Genomic DNA, 23,502 nt, shown 5'->3' on the forward strand with positions numbered 1-23,502 from the left:
ATATTCGTTTTGGTATGTGAAGTGTATATATCTAAAAAAACGCGTTTTTTGGGTTCAGTCACTCGCCTTCGCGATTCGCTTTGCTTTTAATTTTGATAATTTTCTGCTTTGGTCGTTCATCGCGTTTTATAAAATCTGGTTTACTGAAGTGTCAATCTTTAATTTGATGTGTAACTGACCTTAGTGTATGGTGTTCTTAGTTATTTGGTCTTCAAATTACTTTTTTGTGTGTTTTCGTTCAGTCTCCTTTTTTGGGGAAATAAATTTCGCGTTTTTTTATTTATATCATGCATGTACAGACTGTATGTAGTTTTTCACCATAAGGTAAACGTTCCACCGTCGTCTTACTGTTGCGATTATTTGTAAACCCGTTTTTATGTAAAGTTTTTTTCTATTCAATTTCCATTTATCAGTTTCGCAAAGTTAAAGGATATTTGCCGAGTGTAACCCAGATTTTCCGTTGGTCTGTTTTCATATTTTTTCTTTATCTTAGTATGTTCGGTTCAATTCGGTTGCAGTACGGTTATGTATATTTTTACACATATATCCACCTCATTGTGGTCATATAGGTTTGGGGTTATTTATTTAATTATTCGAAATGCTCCTTGCGAACCTTTCCGTTAGCTGCGGTACAATCGGTTATTTTTATTTTGAATTTTAAACGTAACTATGATGACCCTTACCAAAATAGGAGTCTTACTTTAGTCGCCAATTAGTCTCAATGTAGGATCAAGGATTTTTAAGTATTATGTAAGCATAAAAAACTGATACCAGAATTGTGGGTCCTAAATAAAATCTATTTTAGTCTCAATAAAAGAGTTTTATTATTATATATTTAAATGAAACTCATTTTAGTCCCAGTTAGGAAGACTCATTTCTATAGACTTAAAAGCAGCTTAATTGAGAGTTGATTATGAGTTACAATATTATATTAAAATAAGAGTTATTTAAGACTTGAATTTAGTATCATATGGGGAGACTAATTCTTGTGGACTTGAAAGAGGCTTATTTGAGAGTTTACTATGGGTTAGAATTTTAGATAAAAATAAGAGTCATTTAAGACTTCACTTAAGTCTCATATTTTAAGACTCATATTTGGGGACTTGAAAGAGACTTAATTGAGAGTTTACTATGGGTTAGAATTTTAGATAAAAATAAGAGTCATTTAAGACTTCACTTAAGTCTCATATTTTAAGACTCATATTTGGGGACTTGAAAGAGACTTAATTGAGAGTTTACTATGGGTTAGAATTTTAGATAAAAATAAGAGTCATTTAAGACTTCACTTAAGTCTCATATTTGAAGACTCATATTTGGGGACTTGAAAGGGACTTAATTGAGAGTTGCTTAGAGGTAACAATTTGAAGTTAAACTAAAAGTAATCGTAAATTTCATGTTAAACTTTCGACTGGATCCTCTTAACTAGCTATTTTGGTAGTGTTATCTAAAATGAGTTTCACTCACGTGCCGCGCAATTGATATAAATATATGTACATTAGTCCAAGCTTGGTTACAAAATGGTCATACGGGATTGGCTGGCTATATTTGGTTAAGCTAAATTTACTTGAAACCCTCACATACTTAAAATTACAATTTTTCTTATAAAATAACAGTTTCAAAATTTTAAGTCTATTAGAAAATATTTTTATTTTTTTAAAAGACACCCGAGCGTAAAAACTACCAGCTATATAGCGATCGCCATGCAATAATTTGTGAAGAATTTCGCTATAGATTGCAGAAGACTGCTCACATAAGGGCACCCTGGATGTATATTAGTTTTACTGATATCGGCTGATTTCCAATTACAGCTAGAAGTCCTTTACCCAAATCGTGACTGTCACTTTTAAACTTAAAAAGGTTTTATTTAAAGCTGCTACAGTTCCAAATGCAGCCTCAAATCAGATTTAATTCATACTTATTCTGAGACTAACGAGAGTCTTAATTACGGTTGCAAAAAATCTTGTAAAATCAAGTTTTAAATAAGTATGCAAGAATAAACACAATTAAGACTTGATTTAGACTCAAAACAAGTATGAAATAAGAAGTAAATAAGGATCTATGTATTTGGAACTGTGGCTTTAAGACTTGATTTAGACTCAAAAAAGTATGAAATAAGTTATCAATAAGGATGTATTTGGAACTGTGGCAGCTTAAATTAAGTCTTAAATGTGTTTATTCTTGCATACTTATTTAAAACTTGATTTTACAAGATTTTTGCACCGCAATTAAGACTCATTTTCACAGAATAAGTATGAATTAAATCTGATTTGAGGCTGTATTTGGAACTGTGGCAGCTTTAAATAAACCTTTTTTAAGTTTAAAAGTGACAGTCACGATTTTGGTAAGGGCGACCTCTCAAAGCATTTTGTGGCCGTGTTCTCATATATCAGTCTTATAAAAGTTTTAAAGGCAACTATAGCCGTTCGTATACCATCATGCGGGCCTGGGAACCCCCATTTATGGTTTGCGACTCAGAGTGAAAGCAAGAAGAAAGCTAAGAACCTGGCCTGGAGAATCGTTTTTTGTTCAAAGCCGTGTCCATCAGAACTTTCGGTTTTTTGAGCCAACGGTATGGCCCTAATCCACGCGTTAGGTCGTAGACTTCGTGAGTGGAATACTTTTTGAGAGTCGTGATCGCCGTTCAGTTGAAAATCTGTGTTGAACACTTTCCCTTTCGCTAGAAAACTACTTGTTCGTAATGGAGTTTTTTTGCCCGTTGTTTTATTTATTTGTTTATGGTAAATGATTTTATCATCCCTAATTATATATAAATCTATTCAAGTTAAATATATTTTCGGGAAGAATTGTACAAAAGTATCTATGATATGGGCAATCAAGGCTTAATTTTTTCAACACCAAAGAGATATCCATCTAAATTTAAGACTTGTAAACTTCATTTTAAATATATCGCGATTTCACAACGTGTATTATACCTTGTATAAAGTTTAGTTTTGTTTTTGTTTAAATGGCTCCGGTTGCATATATGACGTAGTAGATCTAAAGATATCTTATCTATTAATAAAAGCTTGTTTTAATGCAAGTATGTTTTTTGGTGTGATATAAATAAAAGGACCAATTATTCTAAGCCGGCAGGCACATCTCTCAGATAGCCTTGCAGTGTTAATGTTCTCTTAATGTATGTACTTTAATATGAAGTTAAACTTTTAATTGGTCAATAAGTCTTGTTACTGCTTCACGCCACACTAAACAGTTCCGGGACACTCTTCTAAGTTTTTACTAGTTTTCCCACCAATAGGACTGTTCAAGAGTTGGGATCGGTGTCTTAAATGATACTATCTGATAAATTACAATTTTACATTTTTAGCCTTAACATTATATTTTTAATCTCACAAAAAAGCGAGTGGCTGCTAACTCGCGAATCTGGTGTACATCTCTAGATGAATTCAATGAGAATTCCCTACAGATAATACTTGAATTCTGTAAATTTATTCATGCATTCCAGGTATTCAAGTGAATTCTTAAAGTTTTTTAAATTTCTTAAAATTCACATGAGTTCCTTACAAATTACGTGAATTCTTTATATATACAAGAATTCCCCTCTGAATTCCCTGAAGCATTGTATGAACTCCGTAAAAATATAAATGAATTCCTACAAGTCGTAGTGGAATTCATTAAAATTTGTGAAATCCCAATGAATTCGAAAAAGTTTGAAATTTCACGTGAATTCCAAAATTTTATTTCATTTCGTTAAAAACTCCCGCGAATTCGGTAAAAAATCCCGCGAATTCACTGAATTCTGCGTTGAATTCTTGGAAAGTGTGCTATTTTTTTATGAGTTGGGAACATATAGTGCGAGAAGCACTTTTTAGGAACCTTGGCTGAAACCGTCCCCTAGAAAGCAAAATCCGTGCTACCATGTTTATCCAAGGATATTGTATTAAGAGGATAAGAGGCAAAGATAAAAACTGGCGAAACTTGATTACGGCCATTAGATCCTAGCCCGGCTTAAAATTTTATATTCCGTCAAGGCCAAATTTTATAGCTGTTATCTATACGGCGCCATTGAAATTCTGTCCTTGACGGAAAATAAACAAGCCGGCGCGTCTTTCGATTTATTTTAAACGCGCCAATGCTGCCGGCGTTTTTATAATACAGGAGGTACGGCGGTCTACCTATCCTCTTGGTTTATCCGGCACCTGACTGAAGAGAGAGAGCGAATGGATCACGTGTCGACACTATGTATAGCCCGTTTATTTTTCTTCCAGAAAAACCCCGTTTTACACTTTTCATTAGGACACTCAAGCATAGGGGCCAGGGTATTTTACAGTTTTTTTTAACTTGTTGAAACCGAAGAGCGAGGAAGGCGCATGAACCTTATAAAGGGTATTTCGTAAGATCATCTTTTGAGAAACCATTAAAATAGTAAGTGTAGGGAGCTGTTAGATCGCATGGCATGCCACCACCCTCTTACGCATAGTAACCCAGCCACCTGTTTATAGGCATTAAAAGTCGCTAGATGACTTGGGCATAAGGTGGTGCCTTGGGTATTAGCCTAGCTCATTAGTATAAAGTTATTGCGTAGAAATGCGTTGTTGCATTTTATAACAACTGTTTAGATACATGTAATACAGGTTGTTTCAGGTCATTTTACTCATTATTTTTAGTTTATATTCTTTCAATAAGGAACTTTAATTTGAAAATTTCAGAAAAATTTTAAAACATTTCACCTTTTTGGAAATGGTTTTTTTGATAGGTGGTAGACAAAGGTTTTGAATGAGAAAGCTGTAGGCTATACAGCAAAAGTTCCAAGGAAATTGGTTTGATAAAAAATGTTCTGTTTTTTACAAACAAGTTCGTACTAGGTTGCAATACCTTTTTTTAAGATGTTTATCTTTCAACCTCGTAACAGGCGTCTGATAAACTCGCCAGAGAAAGTCAAACCAAGGTTTATAAAACTTCGTATTATAAGGTAGGCTCTTCTGGCGGGGTTGGCAGAGGGAGATTTCCAAGGAAAGTTTTGTTGGGGTTGACAATACTGTCCCACCTCTAGTGACGTGAGTGGTTGACGAACGCCATAAACCTTGGACGAACAAGACGTTACGTCCAACTCCAACCACTACAAACAACATAAATCCAAAATATTCTCGTATTTGTTCAGATCATTTTGCACCTTATGATTTTGAGATATACTTTTTTTTCTGAATTGATGAATACCAAACCAAAGAAAACTTTAAAGGTAAAATGTGTTCCATCTATCAAATTGCCATGGAAAGATTTGTCTTGTCAGTCAACACTAGCTGTAGAGCGACACTAACGAGACCCTTGCCTTAAGGTATTTACAGAACGAAAATTGGGTGGGAGAGGCTCAGCGCAGGTTGTAGAATTTGAAAAGGTTGCAAACAATTTCGAAGCCATCTGTGATAAAGTAAATTTGGTGGAAGATTCTAAGAAAATCAACTCACAAGATCAGTTTTGTAAAGAATTTTCTAGTAGAGTGAGTAACCTTTGTCGTAAACTGGTTTATAAAAACACATCAATTAAAAATTTGAAGTGCGAGCTAACTTCGGAAAGGTTTTTCAGCAGAAAATTTAGTAAAGATTATAAAAAAAGTTATAAAAAGAAATAGACGGTTGGAAAAATTACATGGTCAATATGATTATATTTTAGAAAAGATTTTTACCAAAAGTCAAGTTAAAATGTTAATGGGAAATAAAAAAATAACTGGAGTAACGAGGACATAGCTAATGCTTTTGCCCTTAGATATTTAAGCAAAAGGGCATATTTGTATTTAAGACAAAAACGTAAGATTCCACTGCCCCATTTATCAACTCTTAAACGGTATGCTGCAAGAATTGATTTTACTCAGGGGCTTTTGAATGACATTTTGGCACTAATGAAAGTCAATGCTCAAAATATGAAATGTATTGATAAACTAGCAGTTTTAACATTTGATGAAGTTAAAATAAAATCGACTCGTGAATATGACGTAAAACGAGATCAGATAATTGGATCTCATAGTCAGTTACAAGTTATTATGGCCCGAGGAATTTTTTCTATCCGGAAACAGCCAATTTTCCTCGGATTTGACCAGAAAATTACCAAATCAATTCTTTCCTCTGCCAATTCTGGGTTCACTGTTGTAGCATGTGTGAATGATATGGGTGGTGGGAGCCAAGGCCTTTGGATATAATTAGGTGTTAGTGTTCAAAGAACTTGGTTTAATAACCCAGCAAACCCTAATAGTCAAATATATTGCTTTGCTGATTCTCCACACCTTTTAAAATTAATCAGAAATTGGTTTCTTGATATTGCTTTGGTTCTGGATGACAAAGAAATAAACAAGAAACCAGTTTTGGATTTTTTTTAAAAAGATAGTGGAGAATTAAAATCTTGCCACAGGCTTACAAAATTGCATTTGGAATGTGTAAATGCTCAAAGGCAAAATGTAAGGATTGCGGCTGAACTCATGTCCCACCTTATTACCTTATTCAACAAATACCCACGATCAATTGTTTTTTGTTACATAAAAATGGGTACCCTCATTAGAATGAAAGATCACTACAATTAGTGAAGCTCAAGAGAGGTAAAAATAAAAGAAAACTAAGAAATTAACAACTTAGTCTGAAAATCTGATTAACTTCAAAGTGCCTTTCTGATTTTTTTCAAAACGAATTTTAATAAAACCTGTCATTTTCACTATTTCAATATGTTTCTATTTTTAATTGATGAATTAATTGTTATTTAAAATTGATGTTCAGTTTATCAAAACTGAACCTCAGGAGGGGAAAAAAGGATAAGAATAAAAAATTAACATCTTAGTCGGAAACCCTAAATAACTTCAAAGTGCCTTTCTGATTTTTTCAAAACAAATTTTAATCAAATGTTCTTATTTTTATTTGATGAATAAATGGTTTTAAAATTAACATGATGTTCATTTTTATCAAAACAGTCTATTTTTATAAAAAATATAATTCATCTTAAAATTCAATCATAATCAATATTGATTTTCAAACCTTCATTTTACCTCTATGCGTTCTTATAATACGAAGACTTTATAAACCTTGACATTTTAACAAGTGACTGACAAACTTGATAATACTCGTAAGACGACCTAAATACTGAGTCCATCTGGGAATCGTCAACCGGCTACGTAACATGCGCGACTGACGTCAGTGGTTGACGGTTCTAGAATTTTTCGAGCGATACACAAGAAAAAATCGAAAAAGATCCCCCCCTTGAAGTCAAACAGTGTCAAAACTGGGGATCTTGGAGGCCAATAAATCGGTGACGGAACTCGGTAGATAAGCGTGTTTATGTCAGGGTGTCTGATTTTAGCGGAATGCGTGACCAAAAACGACTAGTTTGGGCTACTAGGAAATAATTATTTCAAAGATTTTGAAATAATTACACGTTGAACAAACGATGTGTTTTTTAAAAGGTCAATTATTTGGGAAGTGAATAAAATAACACATACGTGTATTACAAATCATATGATATTTTTAAAATAATAAAATAGTGTATTTCATTTGTGACATCAAGAGTACGCTCTCATAAAGTAAGTACCGTTGTGATTGTTTTACGATCTGCTTAAAGAAAATATCTTATTTCATTTAAGGATTACCAACAGAACGAACTGTTTTAATCTCATTGACAAAATCGAGGCTGATTATTTAAAACTTAAAAAAGACATGTTTTAAGCTGCCACATTTCCTTATTCATCCGTATGTCAAACTTCAAACGAGACGATGTGATTAAATTCTACAATTATCTGTAGATTATCGACAAATGTCCAGATTACGAATGCCGATCTTCATCGATGAGAGAGTATAATATGCACGTTTTGGTTTTAAGCTTTAATTTGCTTAAGCAATTTGAGGTAAATGTGGAAAATATATTTAATAACTCAAGACTTCTATTTGGACTTAAGGGTCCAAAATGACTCACCATTATTCTCTTACTCCGCAACTTATTCCCATTTTTCCAAACTATAATATTTATATAAATAAAATCTTTACAGACTTACATTATATCTTTTTCGTAATGTACAATTGTCGTATAAATCTTGAGACGCACTCAAATAAATTGAAGTTTATAAATGTTATTTCACTCACAAAATAATAAAAAAAAATTAAATAACTTTCCGCGCCCAATAGGAGCAGAAATTTGTAACGTGGAATTTATCAATTAAGTCCAAATTGACTATCTTTTATTAATAAGTTTTAATCCAATTCTAAAATATCAAATATTTAATGCCATGGTCAGCTGGGTTAGGCGTAGAATATTTGGCGCCAAGTGCTGGTCCTCACATCAACGAGTAATATGGTGTTATACTGAGCTCAGCAGACATTATTTCAAACGGTATTGCAACATTATCCTACATTTAAATTTCATCAGGATTGCTAGTCCCAGGAAATTAATTCCAACATTTAGGAATATCGTTATTCTTGACGCTCTCGCGTAAAACAGCCAAACACCAATTGGTTTATCCGAAGCTCGCACCATCGAAACAAATCCGTATTAATTTTAATGCCAAATTGGTTTTGTCTCGAAGATAATCGTAATTCGCAGTACCGCGCCATATTCCTCTCCACGAGAAACGTCTACAGCGTATAAAATCTCAACAAACTTTTTCTCCTTTTAACACAAAATTCGGCGTTGACGTGTTTGGCCAATCCGTGGTGAGACTGAAAACCAAATGCTGCGGATATAAGTCGACTATGAACAGGAATAATACCCGAATAATTAACCACGATATTTTTTCTCCAATTTAAAAAATAACTGTGGAAAATCAAAACGAATTTTGTATTTTTTCTTAAACATTGAAGTAAATGTAACGGGAAACGGAGAAGGGATAACATCAATTAAGCTAATCGTGACGCTCTCTGGGCTTTGTTTAAAAGTTGTGGGACTAATAGATCTACAAAAGAGTTGGTTGAAGAAACATCGAAAAGTGATACGCCATCCTTGTAAAATTTTCCCACTCTAAAAGAAAACAGATTGAAGTGTAGAAGTTAAAATTTCCTGCTTTTGTTAGCTCCGCTACTTTCACTTGTAAGCTCAGTCCCAAGTGCCATGATCAATGGCGCCATTAATTATTAAATTTCCCACAAAATATGAAAAAAAATTCCGTCAAAGAAGTTCCTGGTCAACCGGAAATACCAACCTTGGATAAAGAAATGAAAGCGCTTCTCGCAAACCAAAATATGACCGAATCGGAAAAATGAACATAATTTCAGCAAATATTGCAGCGACACTTAATTTGTAATCGCAAACCTATTGAAAAACAGCGAATTAAAAGCCAAGGTACGAAGAAATTGCAAGGTCAATTCTTTTGAACATGCTCAATGATGCTATATTGCTGTACGATTAAACATAGCAAAATGGGAATTGGGCGATGGCCCATTTCACAAGGGAACGTTATTGATTTTATTTACCACGTGGTTAGGAAAATCAAGTTTCATTCCCTTTTTTACCTGTGATCCACGGTACAGTTGTGACATGTGGTAGATAATTTTCAATAATGAACTGCAAAGGGTGAATGTCATATTGATAAAAACTTAAATTTTTTCGTTCGAATGATTATGCTAATAAAGCTCAACTAGTTCGTCGTTATAAAAATTGCTAAATCTAATAAACATTATTTTCAAACACTTAGTTTTACCAAATAATAGCTTTAATCCGACGAATTTGCGGATGATACGTCAAGCCAACGGAAGGGTTTTCAGTGGTGGACTTCTTCGGATGGACAGCTAGGGCCTCGTCAAGGGTAAAAGCAGAAAGTCTGCCATACTAAGGTAGAATAACCTCTCGTGGAGCAACAATTGCACATCTTGATGTCCTTATTTTTGAAGTCTTCGTTTGAAGCGAAAATTCTTCGTAAACGGGGAAACTGAAAAAAAAAAAGAATGGATTTATTTTTATGCTGAGGATGGGCAAATATCGGCAAAAGATAAGAACTTGAATCGGGGGGTTTTCGGTATAATGTCGTAGAGAGACTGTCACCGGGAACCGTAAGAGTCAGATCCAGGAAGTAAATAGTCGTCTCAGAGACATCGATGGTGAATTCTTAAGCAGGATGCATGCAACAATAGGAAAAAAGGAACTTGTCTAGCTCGTGACGACTGCAAAAGGCAAACTGGGCACGTTTTTAATGAAAAGACCATAAAAATCCGAGGTAGGACCAGCAAAATCTTTACAGAATTGCTCCTCGGCCCAGCCGACAAACAAATTTGCGTAACTTGGATCCATTTTAGTTCCCATAGTAGCACCGCTAACCTGTCTGTAGAACTTGCCATCAAAAGAGAAAACGTTCAGTGTCAACACTTATTTTCAAATAATAAAGTTACACACATCAAAATTATTGAAAGCCCAAAGTTGATAATATCGTTTCAGGTGGGCGTATATACTCTATATTCCGAGTGTCGGATTAATCAATTGAGCCTCATAAAATTAGTCGAAAGGTATGGGCCCGGGAAGAGGCTAGAGTAAGTTTCACAGTTCCATAATAAAGACCAAGCTATAGTTAATCCACCAATGTATATTTCGCGGGTGCCATTTCTTGTATGAGCACACTTAAGGCAATGATTTCAGACGAAGGGCCCGGTGCAGTGACATTTTTAAGAATCTCCAAATTGCGATTCATCGCCAAATTAACAGAAAACGCGCGTGCTATCGAACTTCGCGCCGAATCGGTGTGCAGAGACATCTCGATCGCAAAAATAACAGGAAAGCGTTCTGTTTATTTTTCGAGAGGTCTTGGGCAGTCGCTAGCCGCCGAAAAGCTCGCAAAAACAATGGCAGATTGTGTTACGTAAAGAGCTCGGGAAATAAATTGAGAAGTAAACGCTTTTTACCTACTTTAATAAGATAAATTTTACAACGCGATAGGTCAGAATCTTTTAAATTATTAAAATTTGAGTTTCTAGCTCATTATTGCTTCCCGAAAAATGTTTTTGTCGAATTATTGTCAGAGCCAAGGCCTAACCACAATCACGATTTACGAAACACTAAAATAAGCCAGCCACTCTTACAAATTTTACAGGTAAGAATAAATTATAATAGGGAATCTTATACACTACTACTTTGGGTGTATTCAAAGCCTTGGTTTATTTATAGATCCTTATTTGCTGGTACTGTATGCAGTGGGTTTTAACTAATGAGTCGGTAATGACATGGTGAATTGGTTCAGTGTATCAAGGATCTTAAGCTATCAACCAGCGTTTATACCAATTCATCTACCGAGAAGAAACCTTTCCTCAGGTAGACTAGGGAGTTGCGATAAAAGATGTATTGGAATATTCAAGTTTATTTGGCATGTATCAAGAGCTTACCGAGCCAATAATTTGATGTATTACCTTAAAAGTGTTCGTCAGTTAATTCTACACGCTTATATCATTTGTTACAATTTATACCTGGATTAGGCTATGTAAATGCCAGATAATTAGGTAGAACAACAACTTTTATCAAAAACTAGGACCATTGTTTTACGTGTGATCAATATAGGATATTTCGCTAGAAATTGCTTTAGACAATTACCATTTTTTGTAACCTCGTGAAATTGCTGTTTTTTTATTTATTGATTTATGTTATAACTAGTTTTATTTTATTTGCTATCAGCTAAGTTTTTAAATAAATATTTTCCTAAAAACCAAATGATACGGCTCATTTTCTAATAGAGAATCATTTTCGGAAAATGTTGGCTTATAATAGTAATGAATCTTTTTTTCATTCGTTATTTTATTGATGTACCAACCATATTATAAAAATATATCTTTAAAATAACAAAACCATTAAACTGTGTAATAAATGCAACCAATCTAATAAATAATAAGAGTAAGAAAATGATATAATCAGAAGAAACTAATTTTCATGCACTATTTAAGGCTTTAAAAAAGATTTTGGATAACCTCTCATTCTTCAGAAACTGTTTTGCTTTCCCTTCGTGGCTATATTATATAAATTTATTTTAATAAAATAACGGATTTAACTATAAAAATTATAAAACCTAATAATATAATTAGAGTTAGGAAATTATTAATTAGAAGAGCCAGGATTTCATCGTCAAAATACAAACCAAACATAACCACGTGATAGCTTTTTGCGTCAGAAATGGAGCTCTCCCATTGGTCCGTGACTTGGATAAAAAAATTCGGAAAAATAACAGCGTCGCCGATGAACAGGAATCGCTAAAACGTCTCTGCACCGCGATTTCGGTTGCGAGGATCGCAAAAAAAACAGCTCGCTAAATCTGAATCGCTAAATTGCGATCGTGTTAAAATTAACAGGAATCGCAACACGTCTCTGCACCAGGCCCTAAATGTGCTATTTGTTTCGTCTTTACAGTGAATTCGTGTTTTCGTTGGGTTTAAAAATTACATATTATATTGGGTAGAGGAGTCAATCTTGGGAAGTGGTCAGTTTCAAGCTCATTATAATTTTAATGAAAGCATTGGATTTTCTACTGGCACGTCGTTAAACTAAAAAATGGTTTAATTTTACACTGATATTAAATTCCAACCCACCAGTGGCGATCACATCGTCAGCGTCTTGAAAACCAACTGTTAATACGCACCCAAAGCTATCTTGAATATACTGTGCTGAGTGTCCAGAGGGTACAGATTAAACATCATGATACATAAAACTCTTATTATATACCGGATAAGAACAATAACAGTTTTTATTATCAATTGTCAAGCAACGCACGTTGGTGGCCCCAGGATTTTAGTATACAGGGTCTTTTAAACTGATCGATCCTAGCGTTTTTCTCAAAAACGACGTGACGGAAAATTGAGATATCGAAGAATTTTTTTGCGTTTTAAATTTTATTTTCATCGGTAGGTCTTAGGCAAAAAGTGTCAAAGTGAAAGTTGAATAGCATATCGAAAAAGTAAGAACACAATTGGGTTCGTTAAAATACGGTTATTTTCCCCCAAGTTTTGAGGGCTTAAAGGAAGACAAGTTGGCAATTAGGAGGCAATAGCTTCTTTTGAAACCAAAATATGCAAATAACGAAAATGTAGGTTTGTTGGAATTAAAGCTTCGGATTGTCCATCACGTCGTTTTCGAGAAAAACGCTTGGATCGATCAATTTAAAAAACCCTGTTTATTAATATCATTTGGTAAAAAATGAACCTCTTTTTAGGTTTAACGCATTAACAGAGGTTAAATCACTACCTATGTTCAAAAACCTTACTTGAGACAAACAAATAATCGTTTTCCCGAGGAGGTAGTAACTTAAAAAATCAGGTTAGGAACTCATAGGTCATTACAGTAAATCGCAATAAAAATCACTGAAATAACCGAGAACTGGTGATAAAACAGTGAAAATCACTGATTAACTATTGGAAATCACCAATAGGGTTTTCCGGGGACCCTTAAATTTGGCGCCGAAGTTATCCATTGCCTGTGTAGACAAATCTCGGTAACCCTATTGGTAGCGCTCTCTATTCCCGCTACCCTAAAGATTCAAATTTTATAAAGTAGTATGGACGAATTCTGAAGATGCTACATATTTTAGTAAGGGCTAAGAGATTTGAACTTTGAACCCGCAAAAACGATAATTTTATTTTACTTATTCAATTTATCATCTCCTAGCTTGTTTGATTCGCTTTTTTTTAGTGTTCTTAATTCATCAATTGAATTTTTTTAGACCGTTTCTTAAATTTAATAGAAATTGGACGGCTTAAAAAAGGTCTTTGTGTGTATAAAAAGGGTACGAGTGGAGAATTTGGTATTCACAGCTTTTCGACTTTCGTTTCGAGTAGTTTTAATATGGATGGCGGTCATTCTATTTTGAAGACAATGAATGTAGCTCTCGCTCTGTACCTCATAAGCAATGTGCTCCAGCATGGTAAGTATGAATTTCGGTGGATTCCATTGTAGCGAGCGTTTAGCATTCAACTTGTTTAAATAAGATGGAAAAAATAATAACGAATACCGAAGTTTAAGAATAATCAACCCTGGTTATAATAACCGTCGTTCAACCTTTAACCGACTGTGATTTAATTTCCAGTACTCTCGGCACCAAAGCCCACCGCGTACAAGTGCCCTCGCGCAAAAGGGATGTACGCTGATCCCGAGTCTTGCCGGCGATTCTACATGTGCGCTGAAAACTACCCTTACTCGCAAGCCTGCCCACCTGGTCTCTATTTCGATGACGTCAAGAAGCACTGCATGCACAAAACTAAAGACCTCATGTGTGGTCCCGTTCCTCTTCGTAAGTAGAAAACTGAGCTCTTTACGAAAGCCTAAGAGTAATATTCTTTATTAATGTTTATCAATTAGCTCCAATTGTCACCACCACCATCGACCCTTTGAGAGCTGCCAAATGCGACGAATCTCAATGTGCACTGCCCAACTGTCATTGCAGCCGAGACGGAACCAGGGTTCCAGGCCGTCTGTCTCCGAAGGAAGTCCCGATGATGGTAACAATCTCATTCGACGGTGCTCTCAACTACCAAAACACCGCGTATTACGAAAGGGTTCTCAACAGCACGAAGAAGAACCCCAACGGTTGCCGGGCTAGTTTCACTTTCTTCGTTTCGCATCATTACTCCAGCTACTACAACATCCAGCAGATGGCCGCCGCTGGCCACGAAATCGGTCTCAATGGGATCTAGTGAGTTTACGCTGGCGTAGTTTTAGGAGAAGATAGTAATTTTTATCGTTCTTCACCAACAGCACCAGAGAGCCCGAGAGTTGGTGGGAAACTGCGACTAAGGACGAGCTCAAGGAACAGTTCGAGGGCTTAAGGTCCATGCTTGTAAAGTATGCCAACTTGACCAAGGAGAGTATAGTCGGAATGAGATCGCCTTTTTTGAGGAACGGAGGAAACGAAATGGCAGCCATGATTAAGGACATGGGTCTCAAATACGATTCCTCTTTGCCCACTGCTAAGAACGTCCCCGTCTGGCCATACACCTTCGATTACAGAATTCCTCATCGCTGCGTCGGCGGAAGCAAGTGCCCAACCCGCTCCTTCGAAGGCGTCTGGGAATACCCTCTCAATATGATGTTCACCGATGACGGCATGGGTGGAAGCTGCGCCTTGGCCGACCAATGCGTCTTCCAGCAGGACGAGGATATCATCTACGATTTCTTGATGGAAAACTTCAACCGCCATTACAAGACCAACCGCGCCCCTTTGGGTCTCTACTTTCACTCGAATTGGTTCCAGAATGAAGAGAAAGTAAGCGCGCTTAAGAAGTTTATCCAGAAGGTCCAAGATTCCCACAAGGATGTCTGGTTCGTTAGCGTTAGGCGAGCTCTTGAGTTTAGCCAGAACCCTAGTTCCACCACCACCAGTCACCCGGCTTTCGCCTGCTCGGAGAAGCCACCCACTTCCTGCTACAATCCGAGAACGTGCATCTTGACCTTCATGGAAGACGGCGTCGAGGAAACTAGATACATGCAGACCTGTTCTCCATGCCCGCAGAAGTACCCTTGGCTCGGCAACCCTGAAGGTCTTGTCCTTCCGGGTGACATGGTCGGAGAGGATAGTGGTCCTCGTGAACTTGGGCAGAAGAAGGAGAGTAACCTTAACGAAGAGGAAGAATATGAAGACGAATTTGAAGCTGATAATTACTGAAAACCGTTCAATCGCGTCGTTTTTGAACGACTTATTTATATCATGATCTATGCATTTGTGTATAAAGTGTACAAAGAATAAACCTGTTTTTAATATCTGATTTGTCGTTAGTATTTTAGTCTGTTCGCTAATATTATAAACGCGCCTGCGTCTACACTAACGCTTTTATAGGTATATAAAATGTATATGGTTGTTCATCTCACTTTTTCAAGTACCCCTGTAAAGACTTCTCAAACCAGCCAGTCTGTAAAATAAATTATCAGAAAACCACTCAATGACCCTGCCGAGATCTGTCCAAGTACTTGAAAGAACGTAGTAGTGAGTATTTCACTAATGTCATTTTTTTGTACAACTTAAACTAATTAAATTCTGATTCTGATTCTGAAATATATTTCAGAGGAGAGTTACACATTAACAATCCTTTTAAAAATTTTCCCCTTAAGAAAATTTTGTATAGAAAAACCTTTACCCAAGCGGTAAACTTGGACATTATCCTGGATTATATAATTAGCGAATAAGTAGATAAGTCCATTATGAAAAGGGATAAGGCTAAACCCTACAAATAATTAGCGAATAAGTAGATAAGTCCATTATGAAAAGGGATAAAGCTAAAACCTACAAATAATTAGCGAATAAGTAGATAAGTCCATTATGAAAAGGGATAAAGCTAAACCCTACAAATAATTAGCCAATAAGTAGATAAGTTCATTATGAAAAGGGATAAAGCTAAACCATACAAATTTGAAGAAATTTAAAAACTTACTAACACTCGTACCGATAGGTCTTCGAGCGAACAAAAAGACGCGAAACTCGGACCAAATAGATCTTCGTGTGAAAAACAAAATTAAATTAAATTAAATAGCCAGAAATTCCAACGGTAGACCGGTTTCGTACTATTTGGAACTCGTCAGTACCGTGCGGGAAATCTGGCTTGCGACTATAACACCGAATAGAGAAACTAAGCCTAAATATTAAAAATTTCAAAACGAGTTGCATAGCAACGGAAAGCCGAATAGGGGGAGAGTGGTGGAGATTGGTATGTACGCAATGTTAAGTTAAAATGAACCACCTATGGACTGCATTGTAAAGGATTACATAATTGGCGAATAAGTAGATAAGTCCATTATAAAAAGGGATGATAAAGCTAACCCCTACAAATTTGAAGAAATTTAAAAACTTACTAATAGCTAATACTAATTTTAACTTTTAACTTTTCTAGGACATTATCCTAACCATGAAGCCTGGTCATTTTTCATAGTAACCGTAATTATTATAATACCAAATGAAATAATTTTTCATAAATGAGAACGCCGAGGAAGAAGAAAGTACGATTTGAATCGATATCAAGGCAATGTGTGAACGCGGCTTGATTAGGTAGCTAAAGCAACCGGTAAAATACGCATAACTAATTACCAGAGCGGCCTAGAAGTATAAATTCTGCTATTCAAGTTGAAAGTTGCCCAGATACTACGCTCTTTCAAGTACTTGGACAGATCTCGGCAGGGTCATTGAGTGGTTTTCTGATAATTTATTTTACAGACTGGCTGGTTTGAGAAGTCTTTACAGGGGTACTTGAAAAAGTGAGATGAACAACCATATACATTTTATATACCTATAAAAGCGTTAGTGTAGACGCAGGCGCGTTTATAATATTAGCGAACAGACTAAAATACTAACGACAAATCAGATATTAAAAACAGGTTTATTCTTTGTACACTTTATACACAAATGCATAGATCATGATATAAATAAGTCGTTCAAAAACGACGCGATTGAACGGTTTTCAGTAATTATCAGCTTCAAATTCGTCTTCATATTCTTCCTCTTCGTTAAGGTTACTCTCCTTCTTCTGCCCAAGTTCACGAGGACCACTATCCTCTCCGACCATGTCACCCGGAAGGACAAGACCTTCAGGGTTGCCGAGCCAAGGGTACTTCTGCGGGCATGGAGAACAGGTCTGCATGTATCTAGTTTCCTCGACGCCGTCTTCCATGAAGGTCAAGATGCACGTTCTCGGATTGTAGCAGGAAGTGGGTGGCTTCTCCGAGCAGGCGAAAGCCGGGTGACTGGTGGTGGTGGAACTAGGGTTCTGGCTAAACTCAAGAGCTCGCCTAACGCTAACGAACCAGACATCCTTGTGGGAATCTTGGACCTTCTGGATAAACTTCTTAAGCGCGCTTACTTTCTCTTCATTCTGGAACCAATTCGAGTGAAAGTAGAGACCCAAAGGGGCGCGGTTGGTCTTGTAATGGCGGTTGAAGTTTTCCATCAAGAAATCGTAGATGATATCCTCGTCCTGCTGGAAGACGCATTGGTCGGCCAAGGCGCAGCTTCCACCCATGCCGTCATCGGTGAACATCATATTGAGAGGGTATTCCCAGACGCCTTCGAAGGAGCGGGTTGGGCACTTGCTTCCGCCGACGCAGCGATGAGGAATTCTGTAATCGAAGGTGTATGGCCAGACGGGGACGTTCTTAGCAGTGGGCAAAGAGGAATCGTATTTGAGACCCATGTCCTTAATCATGGCTGCCATTTCGTTTCCTCCGTTCCTCAAAAAAGGCGATCTCATTCCGACTATACTCTCCTTGGTCAAGTTGGCATACTTTACAAGCATGGACCTTAAGCCCTCGAACTGTTCCTTGAGCTCGTCCTTAGTCGCAGTTTCCCACCAACTCTCGGGCTCTCTGGTGCTGTTGGTGAAGAACGATAAAAATTACTATCTTCTCCTAAAACTACGCCAGCGTAAACTCACTAGATCCCATTGAGACCGATTTCGTGGCCAGCGGCGGCCATCTGCTGGATGTTGTAGTAGCTGGAGTAATGATGCGAAACGAAGAAAGTGAAACTAGCCCGGCAACCGTTGGGGTTCTTCTTCGTGCTGTTGAGAACCCTTTCGTAATACGCGGTGTTTTGGTAGTTGAGAGCACCGTCGAATGAGATTGTTACCATCATCGGGACTTCCTTCGGAGACAGACGGCCTGGAACCCTGGTTCCGTCTCGGCTGCAATGACAGTTGGGCAGTGCACATTGAGATTCGTCGCATTTGGCAGCTCTCAAAGGGTCGATGGTGGTGGTGACAATTGGAGCTAATTGATAAACATTAATAAAGAATATTACTCTTAGGCTTTCGTAAAGAGCTCAGTTTTCTACTTACGAAGAGGAACGGGACCACACATGAGGTCTTTAGTTTTGTGCATGCAGTGCTTCTTGACGTCATCGAAATAGAGACCAGGTGGGCAGGCTTGCGAGTAAGGGTAGTTTTCAGCGCACATGTAGAATCGCCGGCAAGACTCGGGATCAGCGTACATCCCTTTTGCGCGAGGGCACTTGTACGCGGTGGGCTTTGGTGCCGAGAGTACTGGAAATTAAATCACAGTCGGTTAAAGGTTGAACGACGGTTATTATAACCAGGGTTGATTATTCTTAAACTTCGGTATTCGTTATTATTTTTTCCATCTTATTTAAACAAGTTGAATGCTAAACGCTCGCTACAATGGAATCCACCGAAATTCATACTTACCATGCTGGAGCACATTGCTTATGAGGTACAGAGCGAGAGCTACATTCATTGTCTTCAAAATAGAATGACCGCCATCCATATTAAAACTACTCGAAACGAAAGTCGAAAAGCTGTGAATACCAAATTCTCCACTCGTACCCTTTTTATACACACAAAGACCTTTTTTAAGCCGTCCAATTTCTATTAAATTTAAGAAACGGTCTAAAAAAATTCAATTGATGAATTAAGAACACTAAAAAAAAGCGAATCAAACAAGCTAGGAGATGATAAATTGAATAAGTAAAATAAAATTATCGTTTTTGCGGGTTCAAAGTTCAAATCTCTTAGCCCTTACTAAAATATGTAGCATCTTCAGAATTCGTCCATACTACTTTATAAAATTTGAGTCTTTAGGGTAGCGGGAATAGAGAGCGCTACCAATAGGGTTACCGAGATTTGTCTACACAGGCAATGGATAACTTCGGCGCCAAATTTAAGGGTCCCCGGAAAACCCTATTGGTGATTTCCAATAGTTAATCAGTGATTTTCACTGTTTTATCACCAGTTCTCGGTTATTTCAGTGATTTTTATTGCGATTTACTGTAATGACCTATGAGTTCCTAACCTGATTTTTTAAGTTACTACCTCCTCGGGAAAACGATTATTTGTTTGTCTCAAGTAAGGTTTTTGAACATAGGTAGTGATTTAACCTCTGTTAATGCGTTAAACCTAAAAAGAGGTTCATTTTTTACCAAATGATATTAATAAACAGGGTTTTTTAAATTGATCGATCCAAGCGTTTTTCTCGAAAACGACGTGATGGACAATCCGAAGCTTTAATTCCAACAAACCTACATTTTCGTTATTTGCATATTTTGGTTTCAAAAGAAGCTATTGCCTCCTAATTGCCAACTTGTCTTCCTTTAAGCCCTCAAAACTTGGGGGAAAATAACCGTATTTTAACGAACCCAATTGTGTTCTTACTTTTTCGATATGCTATTCAACTTTCACTTTGACACTTTTTGCCTAAGACCTACCGATGAAAATAAAATTTAAAACGCAAAAAAATTCTTCGATATCTCAATTTTCCGTCACGTCGTTTTTGAGAAAAACGCTAGGATCGATCAGTTTAAAAGACCCTGTATACTAAAATCCTGGGGCCACCAACGTGCGTTGCTTGACAATTGATAATAAAAACTGTTATTGTTCTTATCCGGTATATAATAAGAGTTTTATGTATCATGATGTTTAATCTGTACCCTCTGGACACTCAGCACAGTATATTCAAGATAGCTTTGGGTGCGTATTAACAGTTGGTTTTCAAGACGCTGACGATGTGATCGCCACTGGTGGGTTGGAATTTAATATCAGTGTAAAATTAAACCATTTTTTAGTTTAACGACGTGCCAGTAGAAAATCCAATGCTTTCATTAAAATTATAATGAGCTTGAAACTGACCACTTCCCAAGATTGACTCCTCTACCCAATATAATATGTAATTTTTAAACCCAACGAAAACACGAATTCACTGTAAAGACGAAACAAATAGCACATTTAGGGCCTGGTGCAGAGACGTGTTGCGATTCCTGTTAATTTTAACACGATCGCAATTTAGCGATTCAGATTTAGCGAGCTGTTTTTTTTGCGATCCTCGCAACCGAAATCGCGGTGCAGAGACGTTTTAGCGATTCCTGTTCATCGGCGACGCTGTTATTTTTCCGAATTTTTTTATCCAAGTCACGGACCAATGGGAGAGCTCCATTTCTGACGCAAAAAGCTATCACGTGGTTATGTTTGGTTTGTATTTTGACGATGAAATCCTGGCTCTTCTAATTAATAATTTCCTAACTCTAATTATATTATTAGGTTTTATAATTTTTATAGTTAAATCCGTTATTTTATTAAAATAAATTTATATAATATAGCCACGAAGGGAAAGCAAAACAGTTTCTGAAGAATGAGAGGTTATCCAAAATCTTTTTTAAAGCCTTAAATAGTGCATGAAAATTAGTTTCTTCTGATTATATCATTTTCTTACTCTTATTATTTATTAGATTGGTTGCATTTATTACACAGTTTAATGGTTTTGTTATTTTAAAGATATATTTTTATAATATGGTTGGTACATCAATAAAATAACGAATGAAAAAAAGATTCATTACTATTATAAGCCAACATTTTCCGAAAATGATTCTCTATTAGAAAATGAGCCGTATCATTTGGTTTTTAGGAAAATATTTATTTAAAAACTTAGCTGATAGCAAATAAAATAAAACTAGTTATAACATAAATCAATAAATAAAAAAACAGCAATTTCACGAGGTTACAAAAAATGGTAATTGTCTAAAGCAATTTCTAGCGAAATATCCTATATTGATCACACGTAAAACAATGGTCCTAGTTTTTGATAAAAGTTGTTGTTCTACCTAATTATCTGGCATTTACATAGCCTAATCCAGGTATAAATTGTAACAAATGATATAAGCGTGTAGAATTAACTGACGAACACTTTTAAGGTAATACATCAAATTATTGGCTCGGTAAGCTCTTGATACATGCCAAATAAACTTGAATATTCCAATACATCTTTTATCGCAACTCCCTAGTCTACCTGAGGAAAGGTTTCTTCTCGGTAGATGAATTGGTATAAACGCTGGTTGATAGCTTAAGATCCTTGATACACTGAACCAATTCACCATGTCATTACCGACTCATTAGTTAAAACCCACTGCATACAGTACCAGCAAATAAGGATCTATAAATAAACCAAGGCTTTGAATACACCCAAAGTAGTAGTGTATAAGATTCCCTATTATAATTTATTCTTACCTGTAAAATTTGTAAGAGTGGCTGGCTTATTTTAGTGTTTCGTAAATCGTGATTGTGGTTAGGCCTTGGCTCTGACAATAATTCGACAAAAACATTTTTCGGGAAGCAATAATGAGCTAGAAACTCAAATTTTAATAATTTAAAAGATTCTGACCTATCGCGTTGTAAAATTTATCTTATTAAAGTAGGTAAAAAGCGTTTACTTCTCAATTTATTTCCCGAGCTCTTTACGTAACACAATCTGCCATTGTTTTTGCGAGCTTTTCGGCGGCTAGCGACTGCCCAAGACCTCTCGAAAAATAAACAGAACGCTTTCCTGTTATTTTTGCGATCGAGATGTCTCTGCACACCGATTCGGCGCGAAGTTCGATAGCACGCGCGTTTTCTGTTAATTTGGCGATGAATCGCAATTTGGAGATTCTTAAAAATGTCACTGCACCGGGCCCTTCGTCTGAAATCATTGCCTTAAGTGTGCTCATACAAGAAATGGCACCCGCGAAATATACATTGGTGGATTAACTATAGCTTGGTCTTTATTATGGAACTGTGAAACTTACTCTAGCCTCTTCCCGGGCCCATACCTTTCGACTAATTTTATGAGGCTCAATTGATTAATCCGACACTCGGAATATAGAGTATATACGCCCACCTGAAACGATATTATCAACTTTGGGCTTTCAATAATTTTGATGTGTGTAACTTTATTATTTGAAAATAAGTGTTGACACTGAACGTTTTCTCTTTTGATGGCAAGTTCTACAGACAGGTTAGCGGTGCTACTATGGGAACTAAAATGGATCCAAGTTACGCAAATTTGTTTGTCGGCTGGGCCGAGGAGCAATTCTGTAAAGATTTTGCTGGTCCTACCTCGGATTTTTATGGTCTTTTCATTAAAAACGTGCCCAGTTTGCCTTTTGCAGTCGTCACGAGCTAGACAAGTTCCTTTTTTCCTATTGTTGCATGCATCCTGCTTAAGAATTCACCATCGATGTCTCTGAGACGACTATTTACTTCCTGGATCTGACTCTTACGGTTCCCGGTGACAGTCTCTCTACGACATTATACCGAAAACCCCCCGATTCAAGTTCTTATCTTTTGCCGATATTTGCCCATCCTCAGCATAAAAATAAATCCATTCTTTTTTTTTTTCAGTTTCCCCGTTTACGAAGAATTTTCGCTTCAAACGAAGACTTCAAAAATAAGGACATCAAGATGTGCAATTGTTGCTCCACGAGAGGTTATTCTACCTTAGTATGGCAGACTTTCTGCTTTTACCCTTGACGAGGCCCTAGCTGTCCATCCGAAGAAGTCCACCACTGAAAACCCTTCCGTTGGCTTGACGTATCATCCGCAAATTCGTCGGATTAAAGCTATTATTTGGTAAAACTAAGTGTTTGAAAATAATGTTTATTAGATTTAGCAATTTTTATAACGACGAACTAGTTGAGCTTTATTAGCATAATCATTCGAACGAAAAAATTTAAGTTTTTATCAATATGACATTCACCCTTTGCAGTTCATTATTGAAAATTATCTACCACATGTCACAACTGTACCGTGGATCACAGGTAAAAAAGGGAATGAGACTTGATTTTCCTAACCACGTGGTAAATAAAATCAATAACGT

The 23,502-nt window shown here is 36.5% G+C and overlaps 2 protein-coding genes across 2 annotated transcripts; one reads left to right on the forward strand and one right to left on the reverse strand.

Moving 5' to 3' along the window:
- Positions 1–13,701: 13,701 nt before the first annotated feature.
- LOC149963078 (chitin deacetylase 1-like) lies at positions 13,702–15,647 on the forward strand. The gene is made up of 4 exons (XM_090180364.1): positions 13,702–13,810; positions 13,973–14,176; positions 14,245–14,578; positions 14,641–15,647. The coding sequence occupies exons 1-4, from the start codon at positions 13,732–13,734 to the stop codon at positions 15,545–15,547; spliced, it is 1,524 nt and encodes a 507-aa protein (XP_090036490.1). The 5' UTR covers positions 13,702–13,731; the 3' UTR covers positions 15,548–15,647.
- Positions 15,648–17,230: 1,583 nt separating this feature from the next.
- On the reverse strand, positions 17,231–19,176 carry LOC149963079 (chitin deacetylase 1-like). The gene is made up of 4 exons (XM_090180366.1): positions 19,068–19,176; positions 18,702–18,905; positions 18,300–18,633; positions 17,231–18,237 (listed from the first exon to the last, which is right to left on the reverse strand). Exons 1-4 carry the CDS (start codon positions 19,144–19,146, stop codon positions 17,331–17,333), a joined length of 1,524 nt encoding a protein of 507 aa, XP_090036492.1. The 5' UTR covers positions 19,147–19,176; the 3' UTR covers positions 17,231–17,330.
- Between the last annotated feature and the right edge of the window lie 4,326 nt (positions 19,177–23,502).

The sequence above is a fragment of the Leiobunum rupestre genome, chromosome 1, assembly GCF_980474605.1.
Source record: "Leiobunum rupestre chromosome 1, qqLeiRupe1.1.hap1, whole genome shotgun sequence".
Taxonomy (NCBI): Eukaryota; Metazoa; Arthropoda; class Arachnida; order Opiliones; family Sclerosomatidae; genus Leiobunum; species Leiobunum rupestre.